Consider the following 17,863-nt stretch of genomic DNA (forward strand, 5'->3'; position numbering starts at 1 on the left):
CTCACTCAGGGAGTTCTTTTCATCTCCGGCCCCAGGTCCCCCCATGCTGCACCGGCCTGCCGTTCCCCCCTGCTTCCCCTCCAGCACATTCTTCTCCTTGTGCTGGGAGCCTCTCTGATAGTTGTGCCCTTCACTTTCCCTCACAGTGGGACTGGGGTCCTAGACGCCTGGAGCTGATAAGGCTGCAAGGGCCTCAAAAGTCTCTTCTCTCCTGTCCGCTCACCACCGAGGGGCTGATGCCACTCTGGGTGTTAAGGGTCCCTCAGGCCGAGTGCCTGTGCATTTTGGCACAGACCTCTGTCCAGAATGCTATCCACCCCGCAGTCTCCGCGTGTCTCTTTCATCCGGCTCCACAGCACTTCCCCTGCTCAGTGTGTGTGCGCGTGCGAACGTGCCTGTTACTTAAGAGAGGCTGCTTGACAGCTCGGGATCTTTTCTGCAAGAGCTCAGAGTCTCAGACAAAGAGAGAAAAATAATAGAGACGGAAGGTGGGAAGGTACAGGGTGGGGACACAGCCTGCTTAAGAAGCTTCCTCATAAAAAGGAATTACAGCTTTTTATTTGAAGGCTGGCTGTCGGTTCAGAAAAGCACCGGAGAGGAGGAGAGGCAGGGGAAGATAAGGAAGGGGAATTTCATCCGACATGCTGGCTAGACCCAGGATGGCAAGAGCCCCAAGAATGTGGAGCTCCAGCCACGGGAACCATCCTCGGCATCGTCTCCTCCTCCTCCTCCAATGGGCCAACTTTCCTCTTTCCTCCCTCTTTCCTGCCAAGTGTACCGGCATGAATCACCAAGAGCAGCAGAAGTGGCCCTTAAATCACCCTCAAGGCTATGAGAGGAGGTGGGGGGTGATCTGGACAGCCTGGGGCCGAGGGGACTGGGGAGAATGGCTACCAGGGCCCAGCAGCACCCAGTTCCTTCCAAGAGGCCAGGATCTCGGGAGCTGGGTCACCATGTTCTGGTGCATGAGAGTCACCCCTCACTTGGCTGAAGCAGAGCCTTCAGCGTTCTCGCCATCATACAGGGCAGCCGGCACTGCCAAGGAGATGATGCCCTTGTCCAGTGTGTCTCCAAAAACAGAAACAAGAGTAATTCGTGTTTATTCAAAGCTGGAGAGTTTACAAAACACTTTCACATCCATTAGCTCATTGATTCTCGCCACAATCCTGTGAGGTGTCCTTTTACAGCTTAGGAAACTGAAGTTCTGAAAAGTTAAACAACATGTTCAAGGTCACTGAACTAGGAAGTGATACAGCAAGACTGGAACCCAGGTCTGTCTCCAAAGCTCATAGCCTTTTCTCCGTACCTGCTGCCTGGCACACCATAGTGAGTCTGACCTTGTAGATGAGCCTGTTCTGAAACATTCCTAGGGGAATCTCACCCCACCCCACTCTGCTCTTGATCACTTTAAGTTGCCAATTGGCCATTTATTACTAAATGCTTTTTATGTGATCTATGATATTATATGATTTGTGGCTTTGGAGTTCTCCTGCCAAGACTTTTCCTGCACAAGCCATCTGCATTGTGCATTCTTCAAAGGCAGAGCTGGTATCTTCTCATTCTTCTCCATCCTTCTCCCCATCTCATCCACCAAACCAATGACATTTGCTCTTCGCCCAGTGGGTTCAAGATGAACAACAGCCAGGATTCTTCCCAATCGGTTTACTCCTTTCTTCACTACCTCCAAAAGATCAATTATGACAAATCATTAAGCCAAGTGTGTTAGTTTAAACCATGTCTTAGGGCGGACTAGTAGATGAGAAAAGCAAATGAGCATCCCCATCTCCTCTCGCCCTTGCTCCCCATCGTTCAGTCTAAGTACAGTACTCATCGCACTAGCTCTGCACAGGATGCTGAAGAGCACGAGGTATTGTTCCTGCCCTCAAAGAGCCTCTAATTCAATGGGAAGATAGGACATAGTCACATAAAAAAAGAGACCCACACTGCCATGCAGCATGTGCTAAAAATAGCAGTTAATTGACTTTGGAGGAGAGATGGGGTGGGGGTGGGGAGGTCCTAGAGGCTTCACGAGGCTTTGAAGGATGGACAAGGTTTGGATGGAAAGAAGAAAGTGGAAATGGGCGTTCCACACAGGGGGAAGAGGGGACCACAGAGGTGAAACTGTGCAAGGTGTTCTGGGGACTCAACAAATGAACCAGTTTGTTGGGAGTGGAGTCACTCTAGGAGAGGTGGGAAGGGAGGCTGGAGAAAGACAGAAGGGCCAGCTTGGGAAGGACTTGAACTTGGGTGCTTAACAGTTCAGCCTTGAGTCTATCTGAACAACAGAAGGTGTTTCTGTAGGTGGATGTCACACTCTGGCCCTGTGCCTGGCAAAGTTAGACAAGGAGTCTAAGGCACAAGAAATGAAGCAGTACAAGGCCACACCTGGCAGGATATCTATGGCTGGATTTTAGCTGCCAGTGGCTTTCACCAGGGTCCCTCTCAATGGATGGTCTCTGTGACTGTCTTACATGCACCATTTTCAGGGAAGCAATACCAGGCTTGCTGGTAAAGAGGCCCACTCTTCTGAACTTTGGGGAACCCTGACTTCTGGAAATGGACAGTGTTAAAAAATGCACCTTGTTCTGGCACTAATGGCCACTGTCCGTGATGCAAAGGATGAAGTCCCTAAAGCACTTAGAGGCTGGCCTTGGGAGCCACTGGGGGCAGAAAGGCAGGAGGGTCTGCAAGAGAAACAGGAAGTACTCTCACCCTGGGACTCCTAGGGGCCATTAAAATTTTTCTTCAAGAGGAGAAAGATGTGGACAGTTTCTGGGGAAAGTAAGTGGGGTTTTAGGGCCAGTCCACTGCTTGAGAGCTGAAATGAATGCCTGGTGTTTTGTTTGGATTTTTTTCTTCCCCCCGTTTTTTCCCTCCCTTTCCCTCCCACTGCTGTGCATTGGAACTGTGTCATTATTCTTTGAAAACATTACGGTTAATGGCGGCATAATATGCCATTATGTGGAGTAACTGTAATTTATTTAACCATTTAATTGGGCACTTTTTACCCTGTGGCCTGCTGTCCTCCCCATTTCTACCTCAAAGAGTCTCTGGCTCTTCTGTGTACAGTAAGGATGGGGTGAAAAGGCAGGAGAAACATCTCCAGGATCCTTGGAAAGGTTGTTTGGAATTTCTCTGAAAGGTGACTGCTGGCTAGCAAACCTCTTGCCACAAAACACCCCTGAACTCCACCTTGTAACAGGTAACTACAACCCACACCACCCCCACCCCCAGCCCTGCTCCATTATCAAAATAAAATGGGAGCCTCAAGTTTTGACCTTTAAAATAAAGTACTCACCAAGTCTTACTTAACATTCGAGTGAGTCTTCACAGACCAGCCATAAGAGGGTTTGCTTGAAAAATAAATTTAAAATATCTAGGAATGTGGAATAGTGGGGAAAGCATGGGTATCAGAAAGTTCTGCTTCCTAGCAGAATGATACCAGTCTAGTTATTCAGCCTTCCTGAGATTCCATTTTCTCATTGTGAGATGGGGAGAATAATACCCATCTTGCAAGGTAATCACAAAATTAGCCATTGATATGCAAAGAATCTAGCACAGTGTGCCACGTAGCAGGTTGTTAAGAAATAATAATAAGAGCTGCTCTTCTTTATTATTTTTGTTGTAGAAAACAAATGGGTGTTGCTGTTGTTATGCTATTCATGGCCCTTAGGGTATGAGGCCTCCCAACAGGAATTTGGGCTCGAGTTAGCAAAGCCGTATCCCCACTTTTATTCCCTTACCTGCCTTTGGAAGGAGCTTGAGAATTCCTCTTCCTGTCCTTTAATCCCATAATACCTACCAGAACAGCAGTCCCACTACTAGGATTGTGTAAGCAGGGTCCAGTTTAGAGTCAGGGGAGAAGTGGGGTGACCTTTCTGAGTCCCCCGTAGTTCAAGGGGCAGGCGCACTCCCAGGGCCTGCTGCTCCAGAAATTCTTTCTGTCCCAGGGGTGAGGTGGCCGTGGCAAGGCAGTGCTTCTCCCTAGCCCACCCCCAGAGGGGGTTGAAGAGGGCAGAGCCCACGGAAGGGGGAAGGGGAGGGGCGGCAGGGAAGGCAGCTGCTTGAAATTGATTGCTCTTTTAGTTTAGTTTATACCGTGGGCTCTCTCAGCGCTGCCCGGGTGGCGACCTTTAGATAATAAAGGGAATTCTGGGAGATTTCTGACAGGCCCATGACATATGGGGCAGGTCTGCAGGGTCAGGTGGTGTATCTCCCTGCTCCCGGCCCCAGGGTAATGAATCTTGTTTTGACTTTGCAAAGCCAGCCCAGCCAGTGCCCCAGAAAGGAGCCGATCCCCCTCCCCTCCGCAACCCCTCAAATAAGTGCATGTCTTTGGAGCCCTTCATAATTCAGAGAGACAACTCCAAACTTTTATAGCCTGTGAGAGGAAAGGACAAACACTGGATGTTTTGCTAAGGCCCTGGGAGAGCTGGTACGGTTTCCAGGGCTCGATTAGAGCCCACTGGGAGACCTGGGAAGAAAACCAACAGAAAAACCCTCCCAGGAGTGAAAAGGCAATGGTCCTGGGACAGGCCAGAAAAGGAGCTGGGGTAGGAATGGAAGAAGATCACTCACTGGCTGGGAGTCACAAAATATCCCATAGGATTCTTGGGGTCTGGCAAGTGACACACCGACTCTTCTGGGAAGGAGCAGAAGAGGGCAGGGGAACCAAAAAGGTAAGGAACCATTTTGCAGGAAAACCCCGAGAAGTGAGAGATGGGCCAATCCCAATTCTAACCCCACCGGGGACGAAGCTGGGAGAGGCAGAGCAAGTGAGTTCTCTGGGCCACTGCTTTCAGCTGGGTGAAAGAGGAAGCGAGTTGTGCTGCCTTCAGTTCTCACAGAGATGTTAAGAGACCTTTTGTCTAATGTCTTGCCTTGTGATAGCTTGTTCAAACATGGGTGCTTGTGGGTGCATACACACACGCCCCTTTTCTTTAAAAGAACAATTCCTAAGCCAAGATGTTAGAGTACCTTATTCCTCCCTGCCATATTAGTGTGCTAGGGCTGCTGTAAAGAAGTTCCACAGACTGGGGGGCTTAAACAACAGAAATGTATTGCCTCACGGTTCTGGAGGCCAGGAGTCAAGGTGTCCGCAGGGTTGGTTCCTTCTGAGGGCCATGAAGGAAGGATCTGTTCCAGGCCTCTCTCCTGGGCTTTTAGATGACCATCTTCTCCCTGTCTCTTCAGTCATCTTCATTCTGTGCCTGTCTGTCTCTGTGTCCAAATGTCCCCTTTTTATAAGGACACCAATCAGTTGGATTAGGGCCCACCCTAATGACCTCATTTTAACTTAATTACCTCTATAAAGGCCCTGTCTCCAAACACAGTCACATGCAGAGGTACTAGGGGGTAGGGCTTCAACATATGAATTTTGGGGGTACACGATTCAATCCTTAACACCTGCCATCTTGCCTTTCTCGCCAGGACCCAGTCCCTGCTCTTCACCCTGTCACCCTGCATCTGCCCACTGTGCCATCTGAGAGGTAGAGAGTCCATCACTGTCAGGCAGTCACATGGGATCAAAGGGCCTTGCTCCCTCCCTTTGCCAGAGCAGAGAGCCACACACAGCTCCCATCGTGCAGCCCCGCACTGCCTCACCACCTGGAATATGAGTTCTTCCCTTACTGCTGATCAGGAATGTCCCAGCCTCCCCGAATTTCCTTCTGTTACTCCTTGGTCATTGGAGATTGGCTCTGGTTTATCCACCTGTGAAAGGAATCACATATAATGACAAGTCAGGGATCTCCCTTCTTTTTTTTTTTTTGTGAGAAAGATCAGCCCTGAGCTAACATCTGATGCCAATTCTCCTCTTTTTTGCTGAGGAGGATTGGCCCTGGGCTAACATCCATGCCCGTCTTCCTCTACTTTATATGGGACGCCACCACAGCATGGCTTGACAAGCCATGCGTCGGTGCACAGCTAGGATCCGAACCTGCGAACCGTGGGGCCACGGAAGCAGAGTGCGCACACTCAACTGCTACGCCACCGGGCCACTCCCCGGCATCTCCCTTATAGTGAGAGAAGGTGACTGGATAGACATTGTCACCAAAAGTTGGGTTGACACACACTGGGAGGGGGCCACAGTATCACCTATTTCACCTTCTAAGGGAAGATGCCAAGAAGGCATGGTAGGCAGAGTCCCGTTTTCCTCCTCTGTCTCACCTCACTTTCCCTCTCTCGCTCTGGGGTGAGATGTAGCCACTTAGCTTCACATAACTGCACAGAGTCTGGGGAAAAAATGACATTCGATTAATGAAGCAAACGCAGCTGGTATAGCAGTGACATCTAAATTGTTCCTTTGGTCCTGTTATTTTCTGTAGGAAATTCTCCCTCTCCCCACGCCCCCCCCTTTCCCTTTAAATCGTGTGCATAAAATACGCTAATAACAATCTTCGGTGTCTGTGCATGAGTGACAGCTGAAATAAGAAAAAGACTAATCGTACCTCCTGCAGCCCTGTCACATGGAGATTAAATGAGTCTCTCTCTCACCCCCTCCCTGCTCACCACCCCTCTCCCCCTCTCTCTCATGGGCTCTTCTCAATGAGAATCATGGGCATTTGAATAATAATATTATAGACGCCATCAAGGGTGACAGTGGGGAAAAAATCAGCTCAAACCTATGATTATTCCTTCAATCTAATAATTATTTAAATACCAGATAACTCCTTTCACTCTAATTGAGGCCTTTCAGCTGTCGGCATTACCCGGGGCTTTTGCCTTCGCCCTCTCGCTCACCTTGGGCTCCCCGACGTGCCTGGACTACCTCTGAGGTCGGTGTTAGACAGGGTGACGCTTGGAATGTTTGCATGTACAGCCGCGCAAATGACGTTATGACGGTCCTTCAGGATCATTCCACCCACAGGGGACAAGCGGAGGCCCCAGAATCTCAGATTTAGACATTTTATCCTCATGGGCTTTAATTCATAGAAATCTTAAACCAAAAGGAACCTTCTGAGGTCATTGGGACCAATCCCCTGCCTCTGGGTAAACTTATTCCTAGACAGCTGTTGGGAAAATTCAATGTCAGAAAATTCCATAGTCTTCTTGGCAGTATGCCCCCGCTTAATAACTCACTTTAGTCCATTCTGCTGCATTTCTAACTCTTTGGGAAGAAGCTTCCTGTGTTTAGGCTAAACCTGACCTGTCTATGTGGTTATCTATAGCCCAGAGGGATATGGCATGGGTTACCATAGCTCCCAAGTCACAATGTAGGTGCCATTCTTGGGTGTGACAGCTGCCTGGGCCTGCCTGGGCCTAGAGCAGGTCAGAGGAGGTCATTATCCCCAACACTGAAGGGTGACATTCTGGCAGTGTCTCTTTCACAACCCCTGCCCCTTAATCCTACCACCTCCATATCCAGGCCCAGTGCTAGGCTCATTTCTGCCCATCGTTGGGCCACCGTGATCAAAAGGCACCTTTTTTCCCCCAAACAGGGCAGCCTCGAGGCAGAATATAGTTGACTCCCAGGACCCTTTCACCTACAATGGAGGAAGCACTAAACTTTTTGTGACAAGGTCTAGGTTCTGATTGCAGCTTGTCCCTGACTCATTTTGGGTCACCGTGGACAATTCGTCTCTTTCTATAAGCTTTAATTTTTTTCACCTTAAAAAAAAGTAGTGGATTGGAGTAATCTTATGATCACCTTCAGCACTGGCCCTGAATTCCTGCTTTAAAGGCGCTACTAATTAGAAAGGAGAGCTGAGCGAGAGGACGGGCTTCCTTCTGCCATGGGGGAGGAAGGAGGTTGGGGTGAATCCCGGGAGCAGCTGCTAACTCCTCTGACATCACAGCCCTCGTTGCCATGCTTGCCTTTTCTCTGTCACCATCTGGGTCCTCAGGATCCTGGCTGTGTGAGCCACCTAGTAGGTGCAGTCGTAATAATAATCACCTTTTACTGTTATTGTTATAAAAAACATCATAGCCAGAATGGTGCTGGTAATGATGGTGCAGGTGGTGGTGATGGAGGTGGTGACAGTGATGATAGAATGGAGATAGTGGTGGTGGAGCTACAGATGGGTCCCAGGGTGTGAGATCTACTATCATGAACTTGGACTCAATTTGGCAAAATCATATCTTGACTCTGACTCTTCTTCCTACCAGCTCCTTTTGCAATGAGGGCGGGCAAGTGAAAGCATAGAGGCATGTGCTCCCAGGTCTCCTGAAAAAGGCAACAGAGGGAGGAGAGAATCCCGCACTGAGCTGAACTGGAGATGCTTGATTGTCATTTCCTCCCTGCTCTGCCACTGACGCCTGCAGCAGCTGATCAGGAAGGTATTAGATGCCTTCACTGGCTGTCACCAACACCTGCCTCCTGAATCCTGATCGGGAAGATGGTGTCATCAGGCCCTCCAAACAAAATATTTAGTGACACTTGCTTCCCAAAGAGGCAAGCGTGGCCCCTCCTTAGCATCGGGAGTACTCTGAGTAAGCTGTCGTGCCTAGCTCCACTGCTAGGGCGAGTGTCCCAGAGCAACGTGTTCTGGTTTGAGACTTGGAGTGGGGGAGAGGGAGGCTGGGAAGAAAACAGAGAGTAGGCAACTTTTGGCTCTTGACAATGCATGTGACAAAGTGACTTTACAAACTAGACAGAGAGAGGAGATGTGACAGAAAAAAGGAGGCATCACTATTAAGAGAAAACTCCTGAGGTTGACATTCGCAGAAAATTGGGGTTAGGAGGAAATGCTAGGTGTAAAAAGTCATAGGCCCGTGTTTACTGGCTTCTACCAAATTGAGGATGGAAAATTCATTCCGAGACAGATCAAGGAATGGATGGAGGTGAAGAGCTGGAAATATTGACAAATAAATTACTATGAATAAAGGCTGATGTATCTCAAACACTTAAAATGTGCCAGGCACTGTTCTAAGTGCTTTATATGTGTTAACTGATTTCATCATAATGATCCTATGAGGTAGATGCTAGTACTAATCCCGTTTTATATAGATAGTAAGACAGCATCACAGAATAGCTAAGTACCTTGACCAAGTTTACAGAGCTATCCGCTCTGTTTGAATCCAAGCATACATCTAAATTCAGAGCTCATGCGTTTAACCATTACACCACACTGCCTCTCATCAAAGGTACAAAGGTGGGTGCTCTTCCCCTTTCCTCTGAACTTGGGTGGGAGACTTGATCCTTGTCAGCTGGGCCCTGCTTTGGAACAGCCACATGGTAACATCAGTCTTGGCATGGAAAGACGGAGGCTATCAACTTGCTGTTGAAGTCAGTTGTCCTTGTGAAAGCCACACTCCCAAGGTGGAGTGTGAGCCTTCCCTGCCACTGCTATACTTTAGGAGACCATGCCTTCTCTTGACTCCACGGCACCAGCACCTGCTACTCCCAGATGGGTGACCTTTGAGCCCCATGGGATGAATTCACTTGGCTGGTCACCAGGGGCAGTCTGTTCCAGAGCAGACACTGGTTGAGGAGTGAAAGGAAAACAGCCCACCTGTAGTGGTCTGTTGAGAACTCCTGGCCTAACCAGTCTTACCAGGTAGGACAGAAGGACCTCAGCTGCTATCGCAATCACAGACTGTAGAAGCTGAAGGAAGCAAGCCTCAAGGTATCATTTCATCTGAAAGGAGAAATCTTACAAATCGGTTAATTCAAAAACCCTTTATTTTAAGATCAAGAAGTAGGTTCAGGAAGATGCTAGACTAATCTAAAGCCATATAACTCATGGATGACATAGGCAGGATTTGAATCCAGGGCTCCTGTGTCCCCCACTCTTCCTCTTGCCCCATGACTTCATGCCTTCTAGCCGCCAGGCCAATTTTCCCATTCATAGTTCAACTCTCAGGATCCTGCACCTCCACCAGCCTCCCTGCAGGCTGCAGAGAGGCTATGTTGGGACTTGTGCAGTAGTATAATAGAGAAGATCACCTTGGATCTAGTGCCTTTCCCCTGACACATGCTTCCCAGGATGAGCCCCTTCACAGAGTCAGGGAGGGCTCGGGATCAAAGGTCTGCACACAATGTTCATTCCCTTGGAAAGACAGAATATGAGCAAAAAGAGAAGTCAGGAACTCTGGCAGGAGTGTGGTCTCCTGCGGTGGCTTCAATGATAATACTAACAACTAGCATAAGTTGAGCGTTCCGTGTGCCAGCCACCGTGCTAAGACGTTTCCCTGCATTATCTTATTTACTCTGATGACAACCTGAGAGGTAGATACTGTAGTCACCCCCATTCTGCCAGAAAGGGAGATGAGACTTGACTTGCCCAAGGTCCCAAATTTGTTCCCGAATTCTACCTAATAACAAAAGCCACTCACTATGTAAACTGTGTCTCTGGAGAAGATGGGGCAGAGAGATGAGATAGCTGATCTTAACCTCACCCTGTGTCCTTTGGTGTTATCTTTGCTACCAAGGCCTTCTGCCTCCACCTACGGGCTGAACACGTGTGCGTGTATGTTATGGAGAAGGCAGGAGTGTACTCCACAAACTCACTGCCACAGGGTCTTAGAGAGCACTTTCTAAAAGGCAAAACCCCAAGAGCAGTGAGGTTACAATTATAATCCTCCTCACAGCCCCTCATGGGACACACTGCCCTCCACCTGAGGCCAAAGGAGCTTTCCTACCCAGAGACAGGGGCGTGCACAGAATGGCCTCTTGCAGTTCCCTATGCAGCTGGGGAATGTGAGGATTCTGTTATTTCCTTTCCACAGCTCCTCTTGAGGAATTCACGTCCTGCTACCGGCCCCAGGACACAGCTAAAAATAACCTCTGGTTTTCAAACCGAAAGCTCTGTCTGTCGGGAGGCTTTGCCGGTGTGCGCGTGGGGCCGGAAGGGCTGTGTCCGAGTCTCTGAGGTCAGCCTGGGCCTCATGCTGCCATTGCCTTCCTCTTTCCAAGGAAGCCTGGGGCCTCATGAATCACCCAGAACACCCCAGTGGAGCCTGGTTGGAGGAGAGCAGTCAGGTGGGGCCACCTCTGGCACCGTGGTGGCTGTCAGGCCTAGGATGCAGAGTTGAGGAGGAGGAAGGAGAGTTACTAAAGATACAGAGCAAAAACCGTGGGGCTGCCCAAAGTGGCATCTGTTCTAATTCTCACCCTGTCCAGCCAGATGGGGGGGTGGGGTGGGGGTGGGGCGGGGTGGAAGGAGGCAGGACCCTCCTAAGCTGCCTTGGAGCAAATTCTTCATCCTTGGCTTGGGTGTTTCCACCCCTGCCGGCTCGTGTGCCCAGAGTTCTGTCTGGACTTGTCTGAGAAGGCTGCCGGACAATCTGTCCAGCTGGAGAAAAGCTTTCTCTGCTAGACAGCTCACTGCCCCCTCCTGCTGCTGCTGCCTGCTGCCACCACTGTCCCTCTCCATATGAATCAGGAGCAGTGCTGTTAGAGTGATGGTCAGGCTCCACTCTCCCACCCCCTGCCCAGGAGTCTCCAGAAGCTCTCCCAGGAGCCCCACCTTGCCCCTCTGGCCAGCTTCCTCGGAATATGGAAAGCTGCAGAGCCTGGGGGTCTGGAGGGAGGGGAAGGAGCAAAGGAGTCAGGACTGGAGACTGACTGGGCTTCAGGCAGGGCAGGCTGAGGCCCCGGGGTTGACTTCACGGATCCTGAAAGAGTCCCGAGGCCACAGCAGTGGCTGGAACAAGACTGACCGTCAACGTGTCTCCCTTTGCTCCTCCCCGTGTTTAGAGGAGTTGGATAGCCAGTCCCCGTCCCCTTTAGCAAGGAGGCTGGCTCCCCCTGTGCTCCACCTGCAAAGAAGCAGAAGTTGAAGCAATTTCCCCCAGGACCTGGCGGCCCGCTCACTGGGGAGGCAGTGGCTGGCATCCTCCTGTGCCCGGGAAGCAAGGGGGGTTGTCCACCCATCTCCCTGGGGCTTTGCAGGCTCCTGAATGGCACGAGTGGGAATCCTGGTCCTACTGGCCACAGCGCATTTCATTTTTCTAACCAGTTTTAACAGCTAATGATCAGGGATTCTTCTTCCTGGAGAGGACAAGGCTGAGGGGCAGCAAGAGGCACTGTTATTCAGGGTGACAGCCCTTCTCCTTCCCTGTGGAGGACGGAGCCTGAGAAAGTAAGGAAACGCAGCAGCGTGAGGGGATGGAGTTTGAAGTAAGAAGGAATTGTATTTGTGTTATCAGACTCTGGGAGCAGTTGACGGGGAGAGCCTGGGAGATGGCCTTCCTGACAAGCTTTTAAAAACAGGAGAGATTTCCACTTGACTGGGAGAGGACAGACATGACAACTGGGTAGGGAAGACCAGCTTTTGTCCGACAACAGGATCGACTGGCTGGGTGAACTTAAACAGCCTTTTAACCTCTCTGAGAGATAAAAAATGATGTCTTAAGAGGACAGAAATAGAGATGCTTTATAAAGTGAAAAAAAGGCATTTTACAGCGTAAAGGCTGGAGACCAAAATAGATAATAGGATTCCCTGAACATCTCGAGGAGGGAGAAAGTACGTTAAAAATAGAAAAACTGAAATATAGAAGGAAAGGACTCACAGAGCAAGCCAGGATTGGGACCCTGAGTCAAGCAATCCTATTCACTCCTCCCAGGACTTATTTCTCATCTGACCACTCTGCCTTGTGTTTTCCAGAACCATGTGAGGGACAATCCAGGAAGGTGGAGTAGGTGAGAGCTCAGAGGATCTGTCTCCTCGTCCTCGCCCCACTCAGAATGGAACAGTGGAGGCCCTGGCCACGGGCCGCAGAGGTTGACAGCTGGTCTATGGTCCTGCTCTCAGTGGTCTGGGTGCTGCTGGCCCCCCGGGCAGCCGGCATGCCTCAGTTCAGCACTTTCCACTCTGAGAACCGTGACTGGACCTTCAACCACTTGACCGTACACCGAGGGACGGGGGCGGTGTATGTGGGGGCCATCAACCGAGTGTACAAGCTGACGGGCAACCTGACCATCCAGGTGGCTCACAAGACAGGGCCGGAAGAGGACAACAAGTCTTGTTACCCACCCCTCATCGTGCAGCCCTGCAGCGAGGTGCTGACCCTCACCAACAATGTCAACAAGCTGCTCATCATCGACTACTCTGAGAACCGCCTGCTGGCCTGCGGCAGCCTCTACCAGGGGGTCTGCAAGCTGCTGCGGTTGGACGACCTCTTCATCCTGGTGGAGCCGTCCCACAAGAAGGAACACTACCTGTCCAGCGTCAACAAGACGGGTACAATGTACGGGGTGATCGTGCGCTCCGAGGGTGAGGATGGCAAGCTCTTCATCGGCACCGCCGTGGATGGAAAGCAGGATTACTTCCCGACTCTGTCCAGTCGGAAGCTGCCCCGTGACCCCGAGTCTTCCGCCATGCTCGACTATGAGCTACATAGCGATTTCGTCTCCTCCCTCATCAAGATCCCCTCCGACACCCTGGCCCTGGTCTCCCACTTTGACATCTTCTACATCTACGGCTTCGCCAGCGGAGGCTTCGTCTACTTCCTCACTGTCCAGCCCGAGACCCCTGAGGGCGTGGCCATCAACTCTGCTGGAGACCTCTTCTACACCTCACGCATCGTACGTCTCTGCAAGGATGACCCCAAGTTCCACTCCTACGTGTCCCTGCCCTTCGGCTGCACTCGGGCTGGGGTGGAATACCGCCTCCTGCAGGCTGCTTACCTCGCCAAGCCCGGGGACTCCCTGGCCCAGGCCTTCAATATCAGCAGCCAGGATGACGTGCTCTTCGCCATCTTCTCCAAAGGGCAGAAGCAATATCACCACCCGCCAGATGATTCTGCCCTCTGTGCCTTCCCCATCCGGGCCATCAACTTGCAGATCAAGGAGCGCCTGCAGTCCTGCTACCAGGGCGAGGGCAACCTGGAGCTCAACTGGCTGCTGGGGAAAGACGTCCAGTGCACCAAGGCGGTAAGGAGGACTCACCTCGCTCTACGCCTGATCCGAGATTCGGGCTCTGGCTTTCCTGCCGGTGCCCCATTGCACACCCTGCTCCCAGACCACCACAGGCCTGAAATGAGAGAGGCTTTCAGGCTCACGTTATTAGGGGGTAACCAATAACAGAGAGTCTGGCATATACCAGACACTTGGGGCATGTTTGTTGATCCATTGAGTCATTCCAAATATATATATTAAGTTCCTACACACCAGGCATTGTTATAGGCTCTGTTGGCTTCAGTGGGAACCATACAGTGAAGCTCCCTGCCCTCATGGAGATTTCATTAGTGAGGCAAGACAATAAATACATAAAACAGGTCGTCTTTCAAATGGTGACAGTTGCTGTAGAGAAAAATAAAGCTGGGAAGGGGGAGAGTTAGTACCCAAGAGGATTGATTCATTGAGCAAAGACTGAGGAAGTTAAGGAAAGGAGCCACGAGGGTATCTGGGAAAGCAGTCCAGAGAAAGGGAGCAGCAAGTGCAAAGAATTCAGGGCATGCCTGGCGTGTGTGAGGAATGGCAGAGAGATCATCATAGCCAGCTCAGAGCATGTGGGAGAAAGAATGGTAAGAGAAGAGGCCAGTCACAGGTCACGGGGACCAGATCATGTACATGTGGGGCCTTCTAGGCCACTGTGAAGCCAAGTCAGGGGATGGAGTAGGCAAGTGGATATGTAGGAGGAGAAGGAAGGGAGTCTAGCTTAACTGACAGAATGACAACTGGAGAAGAAGAATCAGGAGTCTGGGCAAAGGGAAAAGAAGAGAGGAAGGGTAGCTCAGGATCCAGACCTGAGGACAGCAGAGTCAAGAAAATTTGTAATGAGCATCATCCTGTGAGTAGCAAGATGCTGCCATCTAAGTGGTCACCATGATCCACTCATCTATCCATCACTCCATCACTCCATCCATCCGTCTACCCATCTCTCCGTCCATCCATTCATCTCTCCCTCTATCCATCCATCACCCCTCCATCCACTCATCCCTCCATCCATTTATAAGAGAGTATTGAAGATATTCTGAGTGCCCAGCACTCTACTGGGCACTGGGGATGCAAATATAAAAAGACATGATCACTACTCTCACATATCTCATAATCTAGTGGAGGAGAGAGAGAGAGAAAAATAGCTGTCAATTTAATGTAGTAGGTAAGAGTTTGGGCATCAGAGACAAAGTTGAGATTCCATCTGTGCTGCTTCCTGGCTTCAGAAGTAACTTAACATCTCTACATTATCGTCTGTGAAATGGGAATCATAATGCCTACTTCATGGGATGATCAGATGAGATAATATATGGCAAGATTAGCACCATGCCTGGCATGTTAGGTTTACCATTATTAGTTAACTGTTATGCCATGTGGCAAGTGCTCAGATAGATTTCTGTGCAAATTGCTTCGGACTCTGGATCTGCAGCCTGGGGAAAAATCTGACACCAAGGGGCCCATATGGCTGCCCTCTGAGTACCCTAAATTAAAGGTGCCTGCCATTGGGACCAAAAACCACTGCTTAAAGCAGGAAAACAGATCATGCCCGAGCTCTGCTTTTGTTCCTACCATCATTTGCTTGGTATGATAGGATAGCGGTTAAGACAGTAGGCTTTGAAATCAGCAGATATGTATTTAAAAATCAGTTCTACCACTTAAAACTATGTGACTTTGGACACATTATGTCCATGGTCTGAGCTATAATTTTTTCATTTTTAAAACAGAGATAATAGTGCCCTCTTTTATGGTTATTATGAGGATCAAATAGAAAAATGTATGTAAAATGCTTAGCACAATACCTGGCACATAATAAGCATTCAATAAATGGCAGCTATAATTATTAATATTAATCATCATAATAAAGAACCAGTTGTTTGCTGTTGTTTAACTTTTATAAAATGAGGAGGTTGAACTAGATAATTTCCAGAGTTCTTTATAGCACTGAAATTCTATAACCTGTGGCCACAACCAATCAGGAGAAGTGGAGAGGAAACGCAAGAGTTAACTCACTTACAGAGTCCGCGGTTCCCATTGCCCAGAGGGGACCTTGTCAGGAGGAAACTGCTGATTCCTGCCTGCTTCTGAGCCAGAGAGAAGAGGAAGCCGACACCCTTCTCTGGCTCCAGTGGTTTGCAGAGAGACAAGCCCGGGCTAGTGACCAAAGACCAGCACAGGCACTGGGAGAGAGGTGACAGCAGGTAGGACCAGGAATTCAGAGAGAACAGCCCCTCACTGCCACCCCCGCCAGCCCTTGAGCTTCACGCTCATCTGGTGCAGCCTTGACAGCGGGTAGGAGGGTTACAACAAGAGAGGCCTCTTAAAATCCTTATAATTCAAGGAGTCCCAGACCTGGGGACCCAGAGACATTGTGGTCCCAGGGCTTAATTTTAACATGATCTCTGGACTGATGTGGAACTCACAGATAAAGGATTTAAGCTCTGCCTCCAGAAAAGGGATGAGGAAAGGAATATCACTCACTGAATAGCAGCTATGTCCTAAAGGCTATGCTGGGCAATGTGAGTGTTATCTCACTTGATCCTCAGTATGATCCTATAAAACAAAGGTTATCATCCCTATTTGACAAATGGAAAAACATGGTAAAACAAAGACTCACAAAAACTAAATAAACTGCTTAAATCCATACAACTATAAATGACAAAGCAGGGGTGGGAATTCAGTTTAGTCCATATGACTTCTAAGTCCAAGCTCTTTCTGTGTAGCTATGCTGCTTCTAAGGAAAGCCACACTCCAAGCTCTTACTATTTGAGCAAAAGTAAAGAGGCATCAGGTGTTTGGGAATATCTGATAAGGCAGAGAAGAAAGAAAGGCCAGCCAACCCCAGGGGCTTAGGATCAGAACAAGCCATTTCCTTTACAATCTGGAGATTCTAGAGTCAAGAAGGATGTAGAGAAATCCACAATCACTGGCAAGTTTTTTGCTCCTGTCATCATTACTCAGAACCTGGTTTGAGCTACGCCTGTGCCCAGACTCTGCATCTTTACCAGCTCCTGGAGAAAGTGGGAAAGAAATTGAAGTCATGAAGTCAAGGACTTTCAGAGCTGAAAAGAAGCTTGACGATTGCTTGGTCCAATCCTTTCACTTTACAGATGAGAAAATTCAGACTCAGAGAAGGTACATGACATATCAAGGTCACATGGCTAGATAGTGGTACAGACAGGACTACAGTCTCGTTTTCCTCAGTCTTACCAGGGTACCTGCTGCCTATAGTGTAGAGATGAGAGAGAGAAGTAGACAATGTAAAAAGTGGTATCTGATTCCTCTGACCTGCCTTTGTAGGAAGCCTGCAATTTCCATCATTGGCTCCCGTGATTTGCTGGTAAATATTAAACAAATGGCTATATGCAGGCAGTGGTGGTGGCAGGTGGGGAGCCTTGATTAGAAGCATTTGCCAATTTTCATGGTGTAAATACTCCCACAATGGATGATTTTAAGCCACCAACGTGATGTCGCTTTTAATGCAGAGTGCAGAGATGTACAGTCATCCCTCATGAGCTGGCTCCAGCATACCAGTGCTTCCCACCCTTCCTGAGAAGCTTATACCTTTTGCTGTGTGGGGCTCCATATTATCCAGAGTTCAAGGTTATCCTTAACCTAAAACAAGTTCCTCTTCCTAAAGAATACACACACACACAACACGCACACACGCATACAAGGGCCTCACTACCATTCCTACCAGTAACAGGAGCAGCAGCTCTTTACAAAACACCAAGGAATCACAAGATACGAGTCTCTGTTCCCTTTGGATCTGAGACGGGAATGGAAGGGTAGTCCCTGGTTTACAAAAAATCACATGCCCTAGCTCATAAACCCGTTATTCCAAGGAAATGAGGCTGTCAGGGAGTGATGCGTCAACCCGCTCTTCCCTGGTCAGGGTGAGGAGGAGGTTGAAGGGAACAGGTTCCAGGTTTCTCCCCCATGTTTTCTATGCTTCCCACAATAGTCATTTCCTTCCTCCTCTGGGATGCCTTTCTAGACCCAGAAGGAGCAGCTGCCACAGGACTCAGGGCTCTTTCTGGCCCA

At 49.5% G+C, this 17,863-nt stretch overlaps 1 protein-coding gene across 1 annotated transcript in view; it reads left to right on the forward strand.

The window, feature by feature from the left end:
• PLXNA2 (plexin A2) overlaps positions 1 to 17,863 on the forward strand; it is a 212,657-nt gene that overhangs the window by 12,785 nt on the left and 182,009 nt on the right. The window contains exon 2 of the mRNA XM_004424854.2: positions 12,549 to 13,816. Within this exon, the coding sequence (XP_004424911.2) occupies positions 12,629 to 13,816 (1,188 nt within the window). The 5' untranslated portion in view covers positions 12,549 to 12,628. The remainder of the gene's footprint in view (positions 1 to 12,548; positions 13,817 to 17,863) is intronic.

This window comes from Ceratotherium simum, chromosome 2, assembly GCF_057802395.1.
Source record: "Ceratotherium simum simum isolate JZ-2026a chromosome 2, ASM5780239v1, whole genome shotgun sequence".
NCBI lineage: Eukaryota > Metazoa > Chordata > Mammalia > Perissodactyla > Rhinocerotidae > Ceratotherium > Ceratotherium simum.